Below are 18,500 nucleotides of genomic sequence, written 5' to 3'. Positions count from 1 at the left end.
GGGGTGGACGTCGGGGTGGACGTCGGGGAGGACGTCGGGGTGGACGTCGGGGAGGGCGTCGGGGTGGACGTCGGGGTGGACGTCGGGGAGGACGTCGGGGTGGACGTCGGGGAGGGCGTCGGGATGGACGTCGGGGTGGACGTCGGGGAGGACGTCGGGGAGGACGTCGGGGAGGGCGTGTGCCACGGTGAGCGCTGAGTTGTGTGAGACTGACGACTCACACACCTGTACCCCTGGAACAAATAACACATCCTGTGTTAACAACGATAATAAAAAGACGCCACCTACAACCGTGTCAAAGGCTGGAGTACCAGGGACGGGGCGTTCCCAGAGAGCTGGCCTCCAGGGAGTGTCGGCTCCCGCGGGGAAGGCATCTGCCGTCCGGTGGTCTGTCCGCCCTTTCCCTGGTTCAGGCAGGGGCCTCGGAGTCCTTGGAACTCCCCACAGGGTGCGTGGCGGGGAGCACATTGTTCACAGGAGCCCCGCCACACCGGGGTCGACGCAAGGGGGACGGTCACACCGCGCACAGGGCCAGTGATCCCAGGGATGCCGCAGTGACACCGCACAGCCCCTCGACGCAAGCTCAGACGTGCCAGGGGGGTGACCCCCCGTGTTCTACAGAGCGTGCGGCGCAGCACCCTGGCACCCCCAGACCTCTCCCAGGGGTCCTGCTTTGTACCCTTTGTAATCAAACCCAAGGGCAGCACTTCCCAGTGTTCTAGGAGCCATCCCGTGAGTGCCTGAGCGAGCGGGCTCGGTGCGGGCATCCGACAGGGTGGCCAGGAGGCCGCGGGGACTCCCCAGCGTGGACCCGTGCAGCTGAGCAACACCACGCTGCCCCCTGGGGAAGCCCGGGCTGGTCGCCGCTGCCAGAGGCCAGGGCAGTCTGCTGGGGACCGACCCCTTCGGCTGCAGGGCCGCGCAGACCCGGGAGCACAGCAGCAGACACGGAGAGCCGCGGGGACCGTGATGCTGGACAAGCGGCGTGTTCGTCACAGCAAGTCCAGAAACCCGGTGCGTCACAGCGTCGTTCCGATCCAACTCTAGGCATAAACATCTACTGTTTTTAACAGTAAATTGGCAAATGGCCAAGACTCTCCTGAAGGACAAAGCTGGGCTCTGTCCCTTCCCAGAAACAGAATTACCCCGTGGCTGTAGGAATACCAGCTGCAGCCCTGCGCAGTGCTCCCCCGGGGCCCGTACTGTGCGCCAGCAAGAGGGACAGACACCTGGGCCCCCACCCTGGGGGGCAGACTGCTGGCCACCAGCGTGACAGCATCTTCCCAGGAACCACGGACCCAAGGGTCAGAAGCGCACACACGACTCCCGGGGGCATGGACGGGAGGGCAGCAGAGGAGGAAAAGGTGACCTCGTACCACACCCTTAACCACAGTTCGGGATTTCTTCAACAGGACGCCGGAGTGCAAGGCCAGCAGCCACCTGGGGAACGACTGCCGACACGTGTGGCGGGAAACAAGGGCCCTGTGTGCCGTGGGAGGAGCAGAGCCCAGGAGAGATGTGGGGGTCCCTGAGCAAAGCGGCAGCCAGGGGAGGAAACCCGAGTGGCCCACACGCGCACGGAAAGGGACCCGGCCTCCCCAGGCAGCAGTGGGGCAGCCCTACGGCGGTTTGCACAAGGGTGCGGCGGGCACGGCTCACACTTCCCAGTGGGCCAGAACCTTCCCCCTAGTCAAAATGCCCATGGCCAGCACGCAGTGTGGGCACGAGAGCGTGTCAGAGCCGCACGTCACAGACCCAGAACCACAGCCACAGGTCTGGCCCCACAGGCAGCCCAGCTGCAGGCCCGGAGCCCATGGGGGCGACCCAGCAGGACCCCCTCACCAAGGACGACATATGCGAAGGGAAACCGCTACTGTTCAGAGCTCTGGGCTCTGGGGGGAGAGCGAGCCACGGCCCATAGAGGCTGGGTGAAGCGGCGTGACTTACTCATTGACATTTCCACGTGCAGTTGGGAGCACAGGGACTAAGAGCAGGGGGACTGTGCGGGATGCCAGCGGGAGGGGGACCACACACCGGGGTCCACCCCGGACGTGCGCACGCCAGCATGGACGGGTGCGGCCAAGCAGCACTGTGACGTGGCCCGAGACGCCCAGGCTACTTCAGAGCTGTACGCGAAACATCTAGAAAGTCCCGTGCAAACCCTGCTTCACGACATCACAGGGCCTCTGGCTCCATCTAGGGGTCACCATCTTCGGACAGGAAGGACTCTGCCTCCCAGCCATGCAGCACCGTGGCCCACCCAGGACTTGACACACAACCTCAGCGGCCAAGGACGTCTAGGGAGAGTGGCGACAGACCACCTCGGCTGGAGGAGAGCCCTGGGCACGGTTCTTCCCCACAGATCCAACCCAAAAGGACACCATCTGGAACCGAGGAAAACCTCGAGATGCAGAAACGAGCCGGCTGGAAACAGCCCTTCCTGCCTGCCCTGTACCCAGGGTCTGGCCGCACCCCGAGCCTCGTCTGGGCACCCCAGGTCCCCCCCCCCGCACGCCCCGGCCGGGGGCACACAGTCCGCCAGCAGCATCTGGGAGTGCCCGCGCGACTTCCCTGGTAACTGCGCTAGAACACCAGAGACGCAAGCGAAGGCTCTGAAATTAATTTAAATTAAACCAAGACTGGATTTCCTGCACTCCCGGCAAGAAATTTATCTAAAACATCTGAATACCCAAATGTGCTTGAGGGGGGCGGTGGCCAAGGGCGTCCCAGGCCCCACAGCCTCCTCAGTCCCGGGGCACCTTGAAGTGGTCCTTCTCTTTGCGGATGGCTCTCATGGTGGTCACGGGCTCCGTCTCCCCGGCGTGCTGCTGCACTGTCTTCTCCCTGCAAAGGCCGAACACCAGGCTGCACGCCGCGCCCCCCCTGCCAGCCATGCCCCCCGCAGGGTGCCGGGGACCGGAAGAGCCAGCGCAAGTTGAGACATGCTTAAAAAACGCAATGCTACAGCAGCAGCCAGCTCGCGTGTTCCTAACCGTGGGGTCGTGCTATCCTCGCCGAGCCATCCTGGCGGCGAACCTGACAGCGGGGACACTGACCCCCCACTGGCGTCCGGCAGGCCTGGGTGGCAGCTCCCCGAGACCCCGCCCCCTGCCAGGGACTGTACCTCACCCGCCTATGGATCCAGACTCCAGGGTTAGAAAGGACCCCAAACCCTTGCCGGGGCCCAAGCACCCCCTTCTGAGAAGAGGGCCCGTGCCCAAGGCCACACTCTACTTGATGCAGAGTTCAGGGTGGCCTCTGGCACACAGGGCGGCTGGGCAGGGGCACGGGCATCTGCGGAGCCCCCTCACCTCACTCTCATGAACGGGTTGTAGGTGAACTCCTCGGCGATGGTGGACGGCACCGTGGGCTCACCGATGCTGTACTTCTCCTGCAGGGGACAGAGGCCGCTGTGACGCAGGGACTTCTGAAGGCACATCTCCGTACCTTCAGACATCGTCCAGCTCCGAAGGCGAAGGGAAGGGAGGAGGGTCAGTGTGAGGACAGGCCCCGCCTGCTGTGGACAACCAAGCGTCCCGGCTGCCGCCACCACCCTGTCCCTCCTCCCCCTGCTGTCCTGGAGCCAAGTCTTGGAACTCGTCTCGTTAACACGAAGTCTGTTTTACGGGAGAACAGCCCGCAGCAACACAGACGACACGGTGCCCCGGGTCCCCGCCCTGGAAGGTGGGGAGCTCCCCTTGCGGGTCGTTTGGCAGGGTGTCCCCTCCATGGGCCCCACAAAGACCCAGGAAGAGCCATTTGCCAGGCAGCTTGGCAAATGGAAAAACAAGGAAAATTTAAGCAAAAATTGTGCTTTGGAAAGATCAACGAAACTGACACGAACGATGAAGGACAGGAGCACGGATCACCGACGCCAGGAAGAGGCAGTGCCGCGGTTGCGCCGGCGGTCGGGGCGGGGCTGACACTGCTCTGAAACCCAAGCCTGGATGATAAAACTTAAAGGAAACAAAGGAGAGAAATTCTGACCTTGGGAAAGGCAAGTATTTCTTAGAAGAGGTATGAACCATAAAAAAATGTAACATGCTGGACTTTATCAGAATTAAAAATCCTTACTCTTCAAAATACACGGTTAATAAAAAGCAAGCCACAGGGAAATACACATCAAAACCCCAGTGAGATCCCACGGCACACCAGTCAGAACGGCTACAATTAACCAGTCAGGGACCGACAGGATGCGGAGAAGGGGGAGCCTCCTACACTGCTGGTGGGAACGCAAGCGGGTGCGGCCACTCTGGAAAACAGCATGGAGCTTCCTCAGAAAGTTGAAAACAGAGCTTCCCTACGACCCAGCAATCGCACTACTGGATATTTACCCTAAAGATACAAACGTAGTGACCCGAATGTGTACAGCAGCAACGTCCACAATAGCCAAACTATGGAGAGAACCTACATGTCCACCCACAGACGAATGGATAAAGAAGATGTGGTATATACACAATGGAATACTATGCAGCCATCAAAAGAAATGAAATCTTGCCATTTGCGACGACGTGGATGGAACTAGAGGAACTATTATGCTAAGTGAAGTCAGTCCGTCAGGGAAAGACAATTCTCATATGAGCTCTGTGATATGAGGAAGTTGAGATCCAGACAGTGGGGCCGTGGGGGGAAAGGAGGGAAAATATGAAACAAGATGGGATCGGAGGGAGACAAACCATGAGACTCTTAATCTCACAAAACAAACTGAGGGTTGCCGGGGGAGGAGGGGAGGGAGAGGGTGGTGGGGTGATGGACATTGGGGAGGGCATGTGCTGCGGTGCTGTGAAGTGTGTCAACCTGGAGATTCACAGACCTGTACCCCTGGGGCACATAATACATTATATGTTAATTTAGAAAACAAAGAGATAAAATGAAAGTAAAATAAAAATAAAAAGCAAGCCATAGAGTGGGAGAAACTATCTGACAAACTTACCAAATAAAAGAGAAAATTCTCTTACCTAAATAAGATGATCCAATTTTTTAAATGGCCAAAAGACTTGAACAAACCCTTCACAAAATGGCCAATGGCACATAAAAAGATGTTCAACATTATTAGACACTAGGGAAATACAAATTAAAACCACAATCCTGGGGCGCCTGGGTGGCTCAGTGGGTTAAGCCTCTGCCTTCAGCTCAGGTCATGATCTCAGGGTCCTGGGGTCGAGCCCCGCATCAGGCTCTCTGCTGAGCGGGGGAGCCTGCTTCCCTCCTCTCTCTCTGCCTGCCTCTCTGCCTACTTGTGATCTCTCTTAATAAATAAATAAAATCTTAAAAAAAAAAAAAAACCAGAGTGAACACTTTCCAGTCGTTTCCTGAGGCCAGCGTCACCCTGACACTAAGACCCAAGGCGTCCCAAGACAACAAAACGACAGACCAGCCCCTGGCAGGGACCCAGAAGAGGCTAGAGCAGCGGAGCGCGGCCGAGGGCCGGGAAGCGTGGGGGACCCCAGCCCGCCCCCAGCGGCTGCAGAACATGGGGGACAGTCACGTAACATGAAAACAGGAATCAGTTCACAAAATTCCACACCCACTCGTGGTAAAAACTCTCAGAAGACCAGGAATACACGTGAGTTCGTATCAACCTAAGAAGATTTACAAAAACCCACAGCTACCATCACACCGAACAGGTAAAGACTAAACGCTTTCCCTGGAGCCTGGGAACAAGGCAGGGATGTCCGCAGTCGCCGCTTCTCTAACACTGTCCGGGGGACGCTGGCCAGGGCGGCGGCCCAGGCAAGTCAATAAAAGGCGCACGGATGGCAAAGGAAGGAGTAAAACGGTCTCTACGTGTTGGGGACGTGACTATGAGCTCAGGAGTCTACGGAAAAGACCCCGGATGAAGGGCGCTGAGCGAGGTCCCGCGGATACAAGATCGCAATGCAAAAGTCACCTGTATCTCTCAAGCCTTCAGCAAATAATCGCTTCCAATAAAACCCAAAAACATGAATTTCTTAAGGATACATTTAACGTTATGTACAATTTCCATAACAATGAAAATTACAAAATATTGCTGAGAAAAACTACTGAGCTCGATAAGGGGAAAGCAATAGCACAGTCACGGAAAGACTCAGTATGGTTACGACCTCAATTCCCTCCAAATCCTTTGTTACAACACAGTCCCAATCCAAAGCCGACTTTTTTTGTTAAAATTAACAAAACAATCCTAAAGTTTATATGGTATATGGAAATGCAAAGCACTTAAAAGCCAGAACTGGGGCACCTGGGCGGCTCAATCGTTGAGCGTCTGCCTTCAAGTTGGGTCGTGATCCTGGCGTCCTGGGATCGAGCCCCGCCTCGGGCTCCCTGCTCAGCGGGAAGCCTGCTTCTCCCTCTCCCGCTGTGTCTGTCATAAATAAATAAAATCTTTATAAAAATAAAAGCTAAGACCATTAAACTTTCAGGAGAAAACGCAGCGGAGTCTGACAGGGAGCGTGCATAGATTTCTTAGGACACAAGAACTGTAAAAGAAAATACTAATAAGCATCTTCACCAAAAGTATGTATAAATTTGTGTTCTCAAAAAGACACTGTTAAGGAAAAAGGGGAAAAAAGCCATACAAACGGGAAGGAAGTATTTGAGAGAGATTCCTGACAAAGACCCGTTTCCAGAACACACAGGGACTCCCGGCAACCAGGAAGACAGCCCGACTGTTTCCATGGACGGAAGATTCGAACACGCACCGCAGAAGACGAGCTGGGAGAGGCCCGCGAGCCCGTGAAACACGGAGCTCATCACCGTCAGAGAAATGAACATTTTAGGAAACAGGAGACGCCAGCGCGCACCGCCCCCAAGGGCTCACACGTCAGTCGTCCACGGGCACGTGGCGTGGCCCCAGCGAGGACGCCAAACCGTGCCACCAACCGGAAGCATCCTGGGATCTTCCTCAGGGCGAACCCCGCACCGACCGTGTCTGCGCCCGCGAGCAGCGGACACCCGTGTCACCCCTGCGGCGGCGGCGCACCGTCAGCCGGAGCGCCCCGGCCCGGGCCGAGCGGACCCCGCGGCACCATCACAGCAGCCGCGGCCCAAAGTGCCGAGCACAAGAGCCCCGTGACCCGCGTTCTAGGGCTGTGTGTGCGGGAGACTCCGCGACGGGGGTCTGCAGCGGGGGATGCAGGGGGCGCCCTGGGGTCGCACCAGGCCGCGGCGTCAGGAGTCACGCAGCTGTCCCGCTCGCCCGGGTCGGGTGTGTCCCACTGAGCGAGAAGCCACAGGGCGCCGCGCGGCACCCGGGTCTCCGGCGTCTGGGGAAGCCTCCCCCGAGCCAGCAGCTGACGCCCACGCATCCGAGTCCTCCCAGGGGCATTTCCCACACGCAGGCCCCAAAACTGGGGGAGATGCTCGACAGATACAGGCGATTTATTCAACGCCGGAGCTCCGAGACAGCCGTGGTCCCGGGACGGAGCAGGAGGCCCTGCCGCGAGGCCCCCTGACGCCCCTCTCCGGTCGGACAGCCCGGCCACCAGCCCGGCCACCCGCCAAGGGCAAGAAGCCAGCCCCGCCCCGCAGAAAGAAAGGCCTCTCTGACCGGCAGCCCCGGGCGGGTCCCTCTGCGGCCCGCGGGGCACCGGGAGGCTGCGGGACTAACTCACTGTCCTCCCGGCCGTGGAGCACAGGTCGGGGCGCCGCAGCGCCGGCCTCCCCGAGGCACCGGCGAGGAGTGCGGGATCCCGGGCCCAGCCCCAGGCCCCTGGGTCAGCGAGTATCCCAACGACACGGCGGGGGCTTCCTCGCTGGCTCGAGCCGGGCCGGGAGGAGCCCCTCGTGCCCACACGGGAGATGGAGCCCCAAGCACGGCAGTGCAGATGCCCCGAGCTCCCGGGAGCCCCGTCCTGGTCCCCGCCCGGCACACGCAGCCCTGCGGCGCGCCCCGCTCACCTTGGCCCAGGCCAGCTTCTCCTGAACGGCGGCGTTGTCGGGCTCCACATGGCGCGCGAACTTGAGGTTGTTGATGGTGTACTCGTGGCCACAGTACACTCTCTGAGGAAGACACCGGCCTGTGAGCTCCGAGTCCCCAGGACGTGCCCTCAGGCCCCTCGGAGACGGGCTTGCGGGGCTCCAGGCTGGGACCCGTTAGCGACTCACACACACGCTCCCCGCGTGCGTGTTCCACGAGAATAAAAACACGTTACCAGAAAAGCCTCACTTCCAGAGGAAGCGGCCCGCCCGCCCGCTCTCGCCGGCCCCACGCGCGGGGCGCGCCTACCGTGTCGGGCGGGAGCCGGCCCAGGACCTCGAGCAGGGCTCTGTACATCTCATCCGCTGTCCCCTCGTAGAACTTCCCACAGCCGGCCACAAACAAGGTGTCACCTGAGAAACGGCACAGCCAGGGGCCAGTGGGGGGCCGCCAACAGGACAGCAACAAACCAAGAAACCCTGAGCCCCAGCTCTCGGCTCCCAGCCCCCAAGTCTCACTAACTGCTTCCACCAGCGCCCCCCAAGGAGTGCCGAACCCCACTCCTTCCTTCACTGCCCCCCTGTCAGTCCTAGCATTGAGACCCCCCAAACCAGCCCTTGTTCCCACTGGCCCAGCAGCCGTCCCAGGCCCACCTCCCTGTCTCCTCTTGCCCTTGGCGGCCAGCACCAGCCCGGAGAAGCCCCTGAGCTCACCAGCCACCACCTTGGTCCTCACCACACAGGCCCCCTTCCTGCCTCCGCCCTTTGGAGGCCGTCCCGTCCCCGACACCCACCCCGCCTCCGCTGCTTCCTTGAGGGGGGCTCTACTCTCAGCAAGTGCCCGGACCGCTGTTCTCCAGGCCCCAGGCGCAGGGAGTCCCTCCATCATCTCTGGCCAGATCTCTGCCCAGGGAGCCTAAGCCACAACCCAGGACCACAGGGTTGTCATGGGGCCCCCCCCCAGCAAGGGTGGTACTGCACTGCTCCCAGGGGACAACAGGACAGCCTAGTGGGGGTGGGACTGGGACTGTGTCCCTGAACAAGCCCTACACGTAGGGGGAGCCTGGGAACCAGTGAGAAGTCCACGAGACCCCGGAGGAGGCTGGGACACACAAAGGCGCAGGAGACTCTGAGGTCGGGCCCTCCCTCCAGGGGAGCAGCCCCTTATTCCCACACCCGCCTCCAGGGCCTCGCTGGACATCCTGGTTCCCACACTTCAGTCCTTGCCTCAGGGTGGCAGAGGCCAGAGCCTCAGCACCGAGGATGCTACTGACCCGTCCATACCCTGCGCCCTGCCAGCCGCTGTCCATGGAGGAGGGGCGCAGGGCCTGGGCTCAGCACGCAGCCCCACCTTCCAGAGCAGGCACATGGCTTCTCGTGTCCGCAGTCCCCAGGGACCCGCCTCACTCCCAGATCCTGACGCCCCCCCACCCCGCAGCGGTGACGGGTACAGGTGCAACACCAGCTGCTCATGGCCACTCAGGGGCCCTTCGCACTTGCTGTTCCCGCAGGCGGCACTGGGGGCCGGTTCCACGGCCACACACACCAGCGGATGAGGCCGAGCGAGCCCGGGGTCCCCGGGGTCCCACGGCGCGAACTCGGAGTCGGCTCAGGGCGTGCACCTGCTGCTACCGCACTGGGGACACTGAAAACGACCGGTCTTTAAGATGAGCTTTGGTGTGGGGTGCCGTCGGAGTCACGAGGCAGCAGAGGCACCTCCCCTGCCGGCACTGGGAGCCTGCGGGCCGCAGTGGCTGGTCACCGAGCCCCACGTGTGCCCGTCCCACTGCGGAGCCACTCCAGGAGCCCCGTGGCACTTCCCAGCTGGCTCCCGCTGCAGTGACTTCACGACAGAAACGTAAGCTCCTGCAAGACTCAGAGCTTAGCCCTTGGCGCTGGCTGAGAACCGTCAGGAGGCAGAGGGGCTTCCGGGCCTGGGCAGACAGTGCTCCTGTCAGCGGGAGGCTTCCCGGCTCTAAGGGCTGTGGGCAACCCCCACCTCACCCCCAGGCCCCGCAGGAGCCTGGCTGCGGACCCTGACCCTGACCTGGCGGAGCACCGAGGGTCTCCGGAGACCTCCCTGGCCCGGCGCGAGCCCACACACTCACCTGTGAACACCGCAGGCGGCTCGGAGCTGCTGGGCTTGTTCACGAAGTAGCAGATGTGTCCAGACGTGTGGCACGGCGTGGACAGGCACTTGACGTGGAGAGACCCCACCTGAAGCAGAGCGGGTGCTGGCACTCGCTCCCTGCACGCGGCGGGCTGCCCAGGGCTCGCAGCCGGTGGACCCCCGCCCCAGCGGCCGACAGGGGCCCACGGACCTCCGATCCCCGGGCCGCGGAGCAGCAGCGCATCCTGCTGGGGACCCCGGGGCGGGGCGCACCCTGGCACCCGCGCGGGTCGGCGCGCCGTGTTTTACTCCCTCCTCAAAGCCAAGCCAAGTCCGAACCAGCCGTCCTCCTTCTTAAAGACGGTTTCTCTCGGTTCTCCTTCCTGACTCCCACTGCCCCCCAACCCTTCTAAAACGTTCAGGCCCACAAAGACTGAATTCAAGACCAACATCGGTGCGACGTTCCCACGGGTCAGCGGACGAGGACAGCCCCCTAGGCTGCGAGTGCGCTCTGCACATGCGCACCAGGAGCTGTGAGCCTGCGCCCCGCCCCGCCCGCTGAGCTCCTGGGGACATCCTCCCGCTGGACCTCACATCAACGCGTCCAGTTGCCCCAACCGTCTCGAGACAGGGCCTGGCGAGGGCACCGTCAGGCCGTCCTCCACCCGCCGGGTCCCCGAGTCAGGGAGGGAATGCGGGCAGGGGGTGTCCGTGTCCGCACTGCACCGTGCCCTCCATCGGTGCACTGCTCACCTGCAGTGTGGACAGGTGCGTGACCTTGTGAGTCAGGGCCCCGATCCGGTCGTCACCCCCGCACACCTTCAACCCAGGCGCCAGCTTGACCAGCTTCTCGTTCCCGCCGGCGTGATCCCTGGAAGCGGGAAAGAAGACCTGGGCTCCTGCCGATGGGACCGGACCTGCTTGCTCTTAAACCCCGAGCACAAGGCTCCTTTCCTGGTTACGTCTCAGCAGAAACGCATCTCCCAACACAGGAAACTGGCTTGTCATTTGGCCGCACTGACGCGAACATTCTCAGACGTGCCATTCCCGAGTGAGGCATTTCTACGCCCTTCCCCGTAGCTGTGGAAACTTCTGAAGCAAATACACCGAAGCCCAAACTCTTAGATCCCTGTGGCCAGCTCCCAGGCTCTGCGCACTCAAGGTCACCTGAGGGTCTGTAAGAAGCACCACAGCCTGACTCCCTGCCCCATGTGGCCTGCAGAGCAGGAGTTCTAACATGACGCTCCCAGGTGGCCCAGTTTGGGACCCACTACCCTGAGCAGGTGGAAGCTGTCTTCTAAAATGGCAATGCCGGGACACCTGGGTGGCTCCACTGGTTAAGCACCCGAATCTTCATTTCAGCTCAGGTCACAACCTCACGGTGGTGAGATTGTGGAACCTGCTTAAGATTGTCTCTCTCCCTCTCCCTCTGTCCTCCCCCATCTCTCCCTCCCTAAAAATAAATAAATCAGTAACAATAAAATAAAATGGGGGCTCCTGGGTGGCTCAGTCGTTGGGTGTCTGCCTTCGGCTCAGGTCATGATCTCAGGGTCCCGGAGTCGAGCCCCACATAGGGCTGTCTGCTCAGCAGGGAGCCTGCTTCCCCCTCTCCTGCTCCCCCAGTTGTGTTCCCTCTCTCACATTCTCTCTGCCAAATAAATAAAATCTTTAAAAAAATTTTTTTTTAAATGGCAATGCCCCACCCAAAAGACCACCAAAAAACTGCTAGAACTGATATACAAATTCAGTAAGGTTGCAGGATAAAAACCAACGTGTAGATGGGGTGCCTGAGTGGCTCAGTGGGTTAAAGCCTCTGCCTTCAGCTCAGGTCATGATCTCAGGGTCCTGGGATCGAGCCCCGCATCGGGCTCTCTGCTCAGCAGGGGGCCTGCTTCCTCCTCTCTCTCTGCCTGCCTCTCTGCCTGCTTGTGATCTCTGTCAAGTAAATAAATAAATAAAATCTTAAAAAAAAATGCGTAGAAATCTGTTGCACTTCTATGTGCTAATGAAGCAGCATTTAGAGAAATTAGGAAAATGATCCCGTTTACAATTGCACCAAAAATATACAACACCCAGAACTAACCCTAACCAAAGAGGTGAGAGAACGAGTCTGGAAACTGTGGAACACTGTGAAAGAAGCCAAAGACAGAAAGAAACAAAGACACTCCGCTGCGTGCTCATGGACTGGAGGAACAAACACTGCTAAAATGCCTACTTTCCAAAGCCATCTACCATTCAATGCAATAGCCGCCAGTGCTACCCCCATTTTTCACAGAGCTACAACAAAGAACCCTAACATTTCTAGGGAACCGCAAAGGCCCCAAACAGCCACAGTGATCCTGAAAACCAGATGCAAAGCGGGCGGCACCGTGATTCCGGACTTCAAGCTCTATCACAAGCTGTGATCATCAAGACAGTGCGGCGGCGGCACAAAAACAGACACACAGATCCATGGAACAGAACAGAGAGCCCGGAAATGACCCATCCAAAAATACTCAACGGGAAAAGGACGGTCTCTTCAACAACCGATGTTGGGAAAACAGGACAGTCCGATGCAGAAGAATGAAACCGGACCACTTTCTTACGCCACACATGAAAACAAGTCCAGAATGATGAAAGAGCCGGATGTGAGACTTGAAACCCTCACAGTCCTAGAGGAGAACACAGGCAGTGACGACTCTAACATTAGCCACAGCACCTTCCTGCTACACACATGTCCAGACGAAGGGGACAAAAAGCAAAAACAAACTCCCAGATGTCATCAAAATAAAAAATGTCTGGGGGCGCCTGGGTGGCTCAGTGGGTTAAGCCTCTGCCTTCAGCCCGGGTCGTGATCTCGGGGTTCTGGCATCGAGCCCCGCGTCATGCTCTCTGCTCAGCAGGGGGCCTGCTTCCTCCTCTCTCTCTCTGCCTGCTGCTCTGCCTACTTGTGATCTCTCTCCCTCTGTCAAATAAATGAATAAAAAATCTTTGAAAAAAAATTAAAAAAATAATAAATAAAAAATAAAAAATGTCTGCACAGCCAGAGAAACAATCCACAAAGCCAAAAGGCAGCCTACAGAATGGGAGAAGATATTCGCCAATGATGAAGTGTTAGTATCCAAAATTTATAAAAAGCTTATGTAACTCAACACGCCCAAACACACATAATCCAAATAAAAAAATGGCCAGAAGACATGAAGAGACAGTTCTTCAAAGAAGACACCCAGATGGCCGGCGGTCACATGAAAACACAAGGACGCTCGCCCAGGGGGTGCACGCGGCCAGCGACAGCCCCGTTACCTCCAGCGGCCAAATGACGGAAGCCGCCCCATGCCCATCCCCCGGTGAACGCACAAAGACGTGTAATATCTACACGTGTACACACACACACACACACACAGACACACACTGTAAGAATGAGCTCCTGCCATTTGCAGTAACACGGACAGAACCACAGAGTCAAATGCTCCGTGAAACGTCAGAGAAAGGCAAATGCCACGTGATTTCACTGGTACGTGGAATTGAAGAAACAAAGGAACCAAGGAAAAGGAAGAGAGACAAACCAAGGAGCAGACTCTTGAGGAGGAACAGATGGATCCCAGCGGGGAGGTGGGTGGGGGAAGGTGACACGGGTGACAGGGCTCCAGGAGCGCGCGTGTGAGGGGCAGGGAGCACACACAGCCGCTGGGTCACTGTGTCGCACACCCGCAGCCAATCTAACACCAGATAGTAACTGGAATTAAAATAACACAAAAATAAAAACACTTATAACTTTAAACAAGTAAACACACGCACACAGGCCCAGCTCGGCAGTGCCCGAGGGGGACTGGGGGCCAGGCCAGCCTGTATCACGGCTTGTGGGGCCGGACCTGCACCGCCGAAGCCCAGCCAGGGCCCTGCCGCAGACCAGCCTTCCCGGGACAAGGCGAGGGCGCCGGCTCCTCACCGCAGCCTCGTCCACGCAGCCCTTCGAGAGGAGCCCAGACACCGTGGGGCGCACAGATAAGAGGGGCGGGCTCTGCCAGGCAACACCACCCCACCCTCCAGGGAGCGCAGGGAGGGAGGGAGGCTCGGTCTGGGGCGGAATTTGGGGTTTTGTATTCTAACATAAACAGAGGAAAAACCCCAGGGCGTCACAACTTAAGAAAAGTGACCTGGCGGTTGGTCGGCAGACCTGGCTTCTTACCGGAAAGCAAGCCCAGCAGCAGGGCCAAGGGCAAGGCCACGGCCCCGCCCCTCCGCATTCAGGAGTTAACAGCTGATGGCCTGGGAGGAACACCCCAAAGACTCTGGTGCCTGCTGGGCCACCACAGAACAAACCCACCGGCCCAGGCCCTTGCAGGCTGAAGCCGTGGGAACCGGGGCTGCCCTCGGGCACTCCCATGCAAAAGACAATTTAGAGCCAAATCAATATTTTTTTCTACTGTAAAGAGCTCTGAGTTTCAGCTCTGGTCCTAAAAGGCAAACACAGGTGCTTCTTCACCCCCTACCTTCAATTTTAAAACCACAACCTCTCCAAATAGAGCGGCTTGATTTTTAAAAACACCAACGTCTAGAATAGTTTCTTCCCTGACATCAAAGCCTGTCTCCCATCACACGAGCCCGGAGCCTTCACATATGCTGCTGGGGGTCCATCCCATGCAGCCCCGAGTTAGCAGTGCCCAGGGCCAAGGCCACGGGACAGCGGCACAGGGGCCACCGCCGGCACGTCTTCTCAGAACCCCGCTGGGGCCGACCCTCCGTGGCACAGAAAACGCAGCTGGGCAGGGACGAGGGCTTCCAGCACCCCAGTCCCGCAGGTCTCCACCCGTAGGAGGGCCCAGAGAGCCCGAAGTGCCTGACCCCCACAGAGGCCCGCCCGGAGTGCGCACAGCCCGGAGCAGACAGGCCCGCGCCGGCCGGGGAGGACTTACCAGTGGTGGTGCGTGGTGAGCACCGTGGTCAGCTTCACTCCGTGCTTCTTCACCGTCTCTACAACCTGCAACCAAACACGAGGCACGATGGGGACCACGGTCACTCCCCGCACTGGGTGGCCGAGCTGTAGGGGGCCCAGCAGGACCCAGGCCTGCCCGGGAGGGGCCACGCCCTGCCCCGACCCTGCTGACTTGCCCCCGATCCCAGTCCCGGTCCCTCTTGACCCAGCTGGCAGCTCAGGGCCAGCCATGACCTCTCCAAGTCCCTCTGCCCGAGGTAATCGCCCCTGGGGCTTCCTGGCACCCAGGGACCTTCCAGACAGAAGCCCGTTGCTCTCCTCGCTCAAGCTGCTGGCGGCCTCCAGCCCTCGCAGAGTGGCTGGACACTGGTTGTTTTTCAAAAACCAAACGGGTGAACTTCTGTTTAGCTCCAACCAAGCTACAAGGACACTGCAGCTACCAGCCCTGGCAGGGGGTGGGGCGGTGCTGGGGCCCTGCCTCCCACCTTCTGGGGCTGCACCGGGTCCACAACGGCGGCCTCCTTGGTCTCGTCGTCGATGATCAGGTACATGTAGTTGTCGGTGAGTGCGGGCAGTAACTCAACCTTCATGGTGCCCTGTTCCCCGGCCAAGCTCTTCCTTAAGTCCGTGTGATGGAGAAGGGCTCCCAGCAGGGCTGGGCCTGAAGACAAAGCTTCGGTCAGTGTCCATGGGAGGCCGCCCCAGGCTGAGGCTCAAAGACAAGCCCTCGGCCGGGAGGCCCAGGAGACCCCACGTGCTGGGGACCCAACATCCCGGGGAAAGGACTCGGCCAGCGGCAAAGTGTGAGGCTGGCCGCGACGGGTTTTCTGAGTTCCTTCGGGAAAGAAGAAAATATCCTAATTTACCACATCCGTAAGAAAAACACAGAAAATTCTTCACATGCATATTCACGGAAATCCCTTCTCACACCATGATCCTGATTTTCTTTTTCGCAAGCTCTCAGGGGACGGGGTGCTGGTTTGTGCCTGTGATTCAAACCACAGTCAAAAGTGACCAGTGCCAGTCCTGGGGTGTTCACACCCGACTCAGAAAGACCACGAAGAGAGGAACCCGGAGGGCGAGCGCCTCTGACCCTTCCTAAGTCTCCAGCCAGAGAAGAAAACAATATTCTCTTTCATAGGCAGGAACTCGAAATTTGGACCACGCACTAAACGACCAGGGCCTGACACATGGGAGAGGTGGCCACCTGCTCCAGATCCAAGTGCGCAGGACACAGAATCGCCATACAGTTGAGCCAAAGGACCCGGCAGGGTGTGTCAAGGGTGAGCAAGGGCCGAAGGCATCCCCGACTGAGAAGTCAGGGGCCAAGCCACTTCCAACAACGAAACTCCTCTTCGATCTAAAAATTCACAGAGGCCCAACAATACTTGTCTTGATGTGAAAGAGATGAACACCACGAAAGGTGACAGAAGACAGCCATGAAATTCTGGGGGAGGTGCCAGAATGAGGCCCTCTTCCAAAAGGCATCCAGAAAGCAGGCAGGACCCACTGACTGACAGACCACATCTCCAGGGGCCACCGAGGGCTGAATTCGACCTCATCTGCCACAGCCAGGGAAACTGTCAAGAATACACCGACATATCCAACTCCCCTTTCCCTGGACAACCAGTTGGGCATTTTCCAGGCCCATCTCCTCCCTCATACACGGCAAAACAAACATCTCTGTATGGCCAGGTTTCTGTGACTATCCACCCTCCCTAGGCCCCAGCACTACCCCAGCCCAGGAAGGACTACAGAGCGGAGTGCACCTACTGGGGTTGGGGGAGGGAGGAAAGCGGGATGGAAACAGGACTCTCCTGCGAGTCTGGGAGAGGAACACTGCCCAGGTGAGGGGGCTGTAACCGCAGCGTGTGCTCGGGCTCCTCCAGGTGCTCCGAAGGTTCTCCCAGAGAACCCGGGGAATCAGAGACTTCTGCAGGCACCCCCGAAAGCCGGCTTCCTTTTCCAAACATTACATGCCTGAGAAATGCTTCCAGTGCACCGCTTTGCAGTGTCATCTTTTGTAGGCGCAAAGGGCACGGAACAGCAGCCTATGGTCCCAGCCGAGACCTCAGACCCGTTTTGCTTGGTTTCTCTTGAACCGGGCCCGTCCTTCTACACCGTATCCCGAGGCTGGGACCGGGCTCCCATCTGAAACAGGTGGCCACAATCTTGCCAATTCCCTATAGTCCTACTCATGATCTCTGCCTGACTCTGGAAGCAAAAAAGGCTTAGCCCCGACACTCTGAGGAGTGTCCCCAAATGGAAAAAAGGACAGGCTCTTTCCTTAGTGACGGCAACACCTACCCACTCCAGAACACCGAGTGCTCTCAGTGAGATCTAAAACGGCCAAGGACAGCTTTGCCTCCCTCGCGACTGCTACGTGATCATGTCTCCAACTGCTAACCATCTCCCAAAGACTCGGGTCACCCTACTGCCCCTATTGCCACATTAGCCAGATAAGATATCAGGAAATAAAGAAAAAGAGATTTCAAAATCAAGGTCAAAATATTCCGACAAAGCAGGAGGTAACCCGCAGTGGGACAGGTATCTGGCAGCTGCAAGCGCAGGCCCTGGAAGCCCGCCAGCCCAACGCCGCTCCTTCTAGAGGGAGGGCCAGGGCCCCACAGTCCCCAGGACCCCGTCCTGCTGCAACCCCGGTACTGCCCGGGCCTCCTGCCCTTTGCACTTGTCAGCCGAAGCTCACAGGAGGAGATGGGCAGACAGGCCCCGAGGCGCACACACGCGGGGTCCGCCCGGCCGGGGAAGGGCGCCCCGGGAGGGCCGTGGGCTGACGTGGGCGCGGGGCTGCTACGGCGCGCGTCTCCTTACCGGGCACAAATCCGCCAGCAACCCCCAGCCGACCAGTGACCCCACTGTCTTCAGCCCCGCCAAATCTGACTCAAGTGCCGCGGGGCCTTTCCTCGACCCCAACCCGCGCGCCCGGACGCCGGCGAGGGTTACAAGCCTGTGTCGACAGAAAACAGCGTCAGCCCGCGGCGGCCCGGCGACTCCCGACCGCCCCCAGCGCCGCCGGACCCTTCGCGGGGGCGCGGTCCAACCGCCGCCACCGGGTCACGACGCGGGTGGGCCCCGGGCCCCCCCAGCAGGCCGGGCCCCGCGCCCCCGGCGCCTGTCAGGCGCGCCCCTCCGCGCCGCGGCCGGCGCCGGCCCACCTACCCAGGCCGCGGCGGGCGCAGGCGGCTCCCAGCGCGGCGAGGCTCCGGCGGCCGAGCAGCCCGCGGCCCAGCACCATGACCCGGGACGGCTGGGCGGCGGCGGCGGCGGAGGCGCGAGGGGCGGGCGGGCCGCACACGCCGGCGGCGCGCCGCGGCCAATCGGCACCCGTCGCCCCGCCCTCCAGCCAACCAGCGCACGCCTAGCGCCCCCGCCCCAGACCTCGGCCAATCAGCGCCCGCGTCCAAACCCGTGCCGGCTGCCAGCCGGGCCTCCGCGGACCCGAGTGCCAGAGGGGAGCCGGGAGATACCTGCGGCGGCCGCGGCCGGAGGGCAGCGTCAGTCCTTCCGCCGCTCTCCAGGCACCAGGCTCGTGCCCCGAGGCAGCTGCTGGACAGCGGC

General features: G+C 59.8%; 1 protein-coding gene across 3 annotated transcripts; it reads right to left on the bottom strand.

Moving 5' to 3' along the window:
* Positions 1-2,607: 2,607 nt before the first annotated feature.
* Positions 2,608-18,452, bottom strand: LOC111156080 (hydroxyacylglutathione hydrolase). 3 transcript variants are annotated; one of them, XM_022516677.1, is made up of 10 exons: positions 18,102-18,185; positions 17,754-17,889; positions 15,407-15,582; positions 14,902-14,966; positions 10,760-10,877; positions 10,005-10,113; positions 8,207-8,310; positions 7,879-7,980; positions 3,312-3,391; positions 2,608-2,844 (listed from the first exon to the last, which is right to left on the bottom strand). In XM_022516677.1, exons 3-10 carry the CDS (start codon positions 15,509-15,511, stop codon positions 2,745-2,747), a joined length of 783 nt encoding a protein of 260 aa, XP_022372385.1. In that variant the 5' UTR covers positions 15,512-15,582; positions 17,754-17,889; positions 18,102-18,185; the 3' UTR covers positions 2,608-2,744. The 3 variants fall into 3 exon arrangements, with proteins under 3 accessions (XP_022372385.1, XP_022372386.1, XP_022372384.1); XM_022516678.1 differs by lacking the exons at positions 17,754-17,889; positions 18,102-18,185 and adding an exon at positions 18,410-18,452; XM_022516676.1 differs by lacking the exon at positions 17,754-17,889 and having other exon boundaries at positions 18,102-18,198.
* Between the last annotated feature and the right edge of the window lie 48 nt (positions 18,453-18,500).

This window comes from Enhydra lutris, unplaced genomic scaffold, assembly GCF_002288905.1.
Source record: "Enhydra lutris kenyoni isolate GAN:26980312 unplaced genomic scaffold, ASM228890v2 scaffoldscaffold45, whole genome shotgun sequence".
NCBI classification, from domain to species: Eukaryota; Metazoa; Chordata; class Mammalia; order Carnivora; family Mustelidae; genus Enhydra; species Enhydra lutris.
Note: the sequence above shows the minus strand (reverse complement) of the source record. Positions and strands in the feature narration are given on the sequence as shown.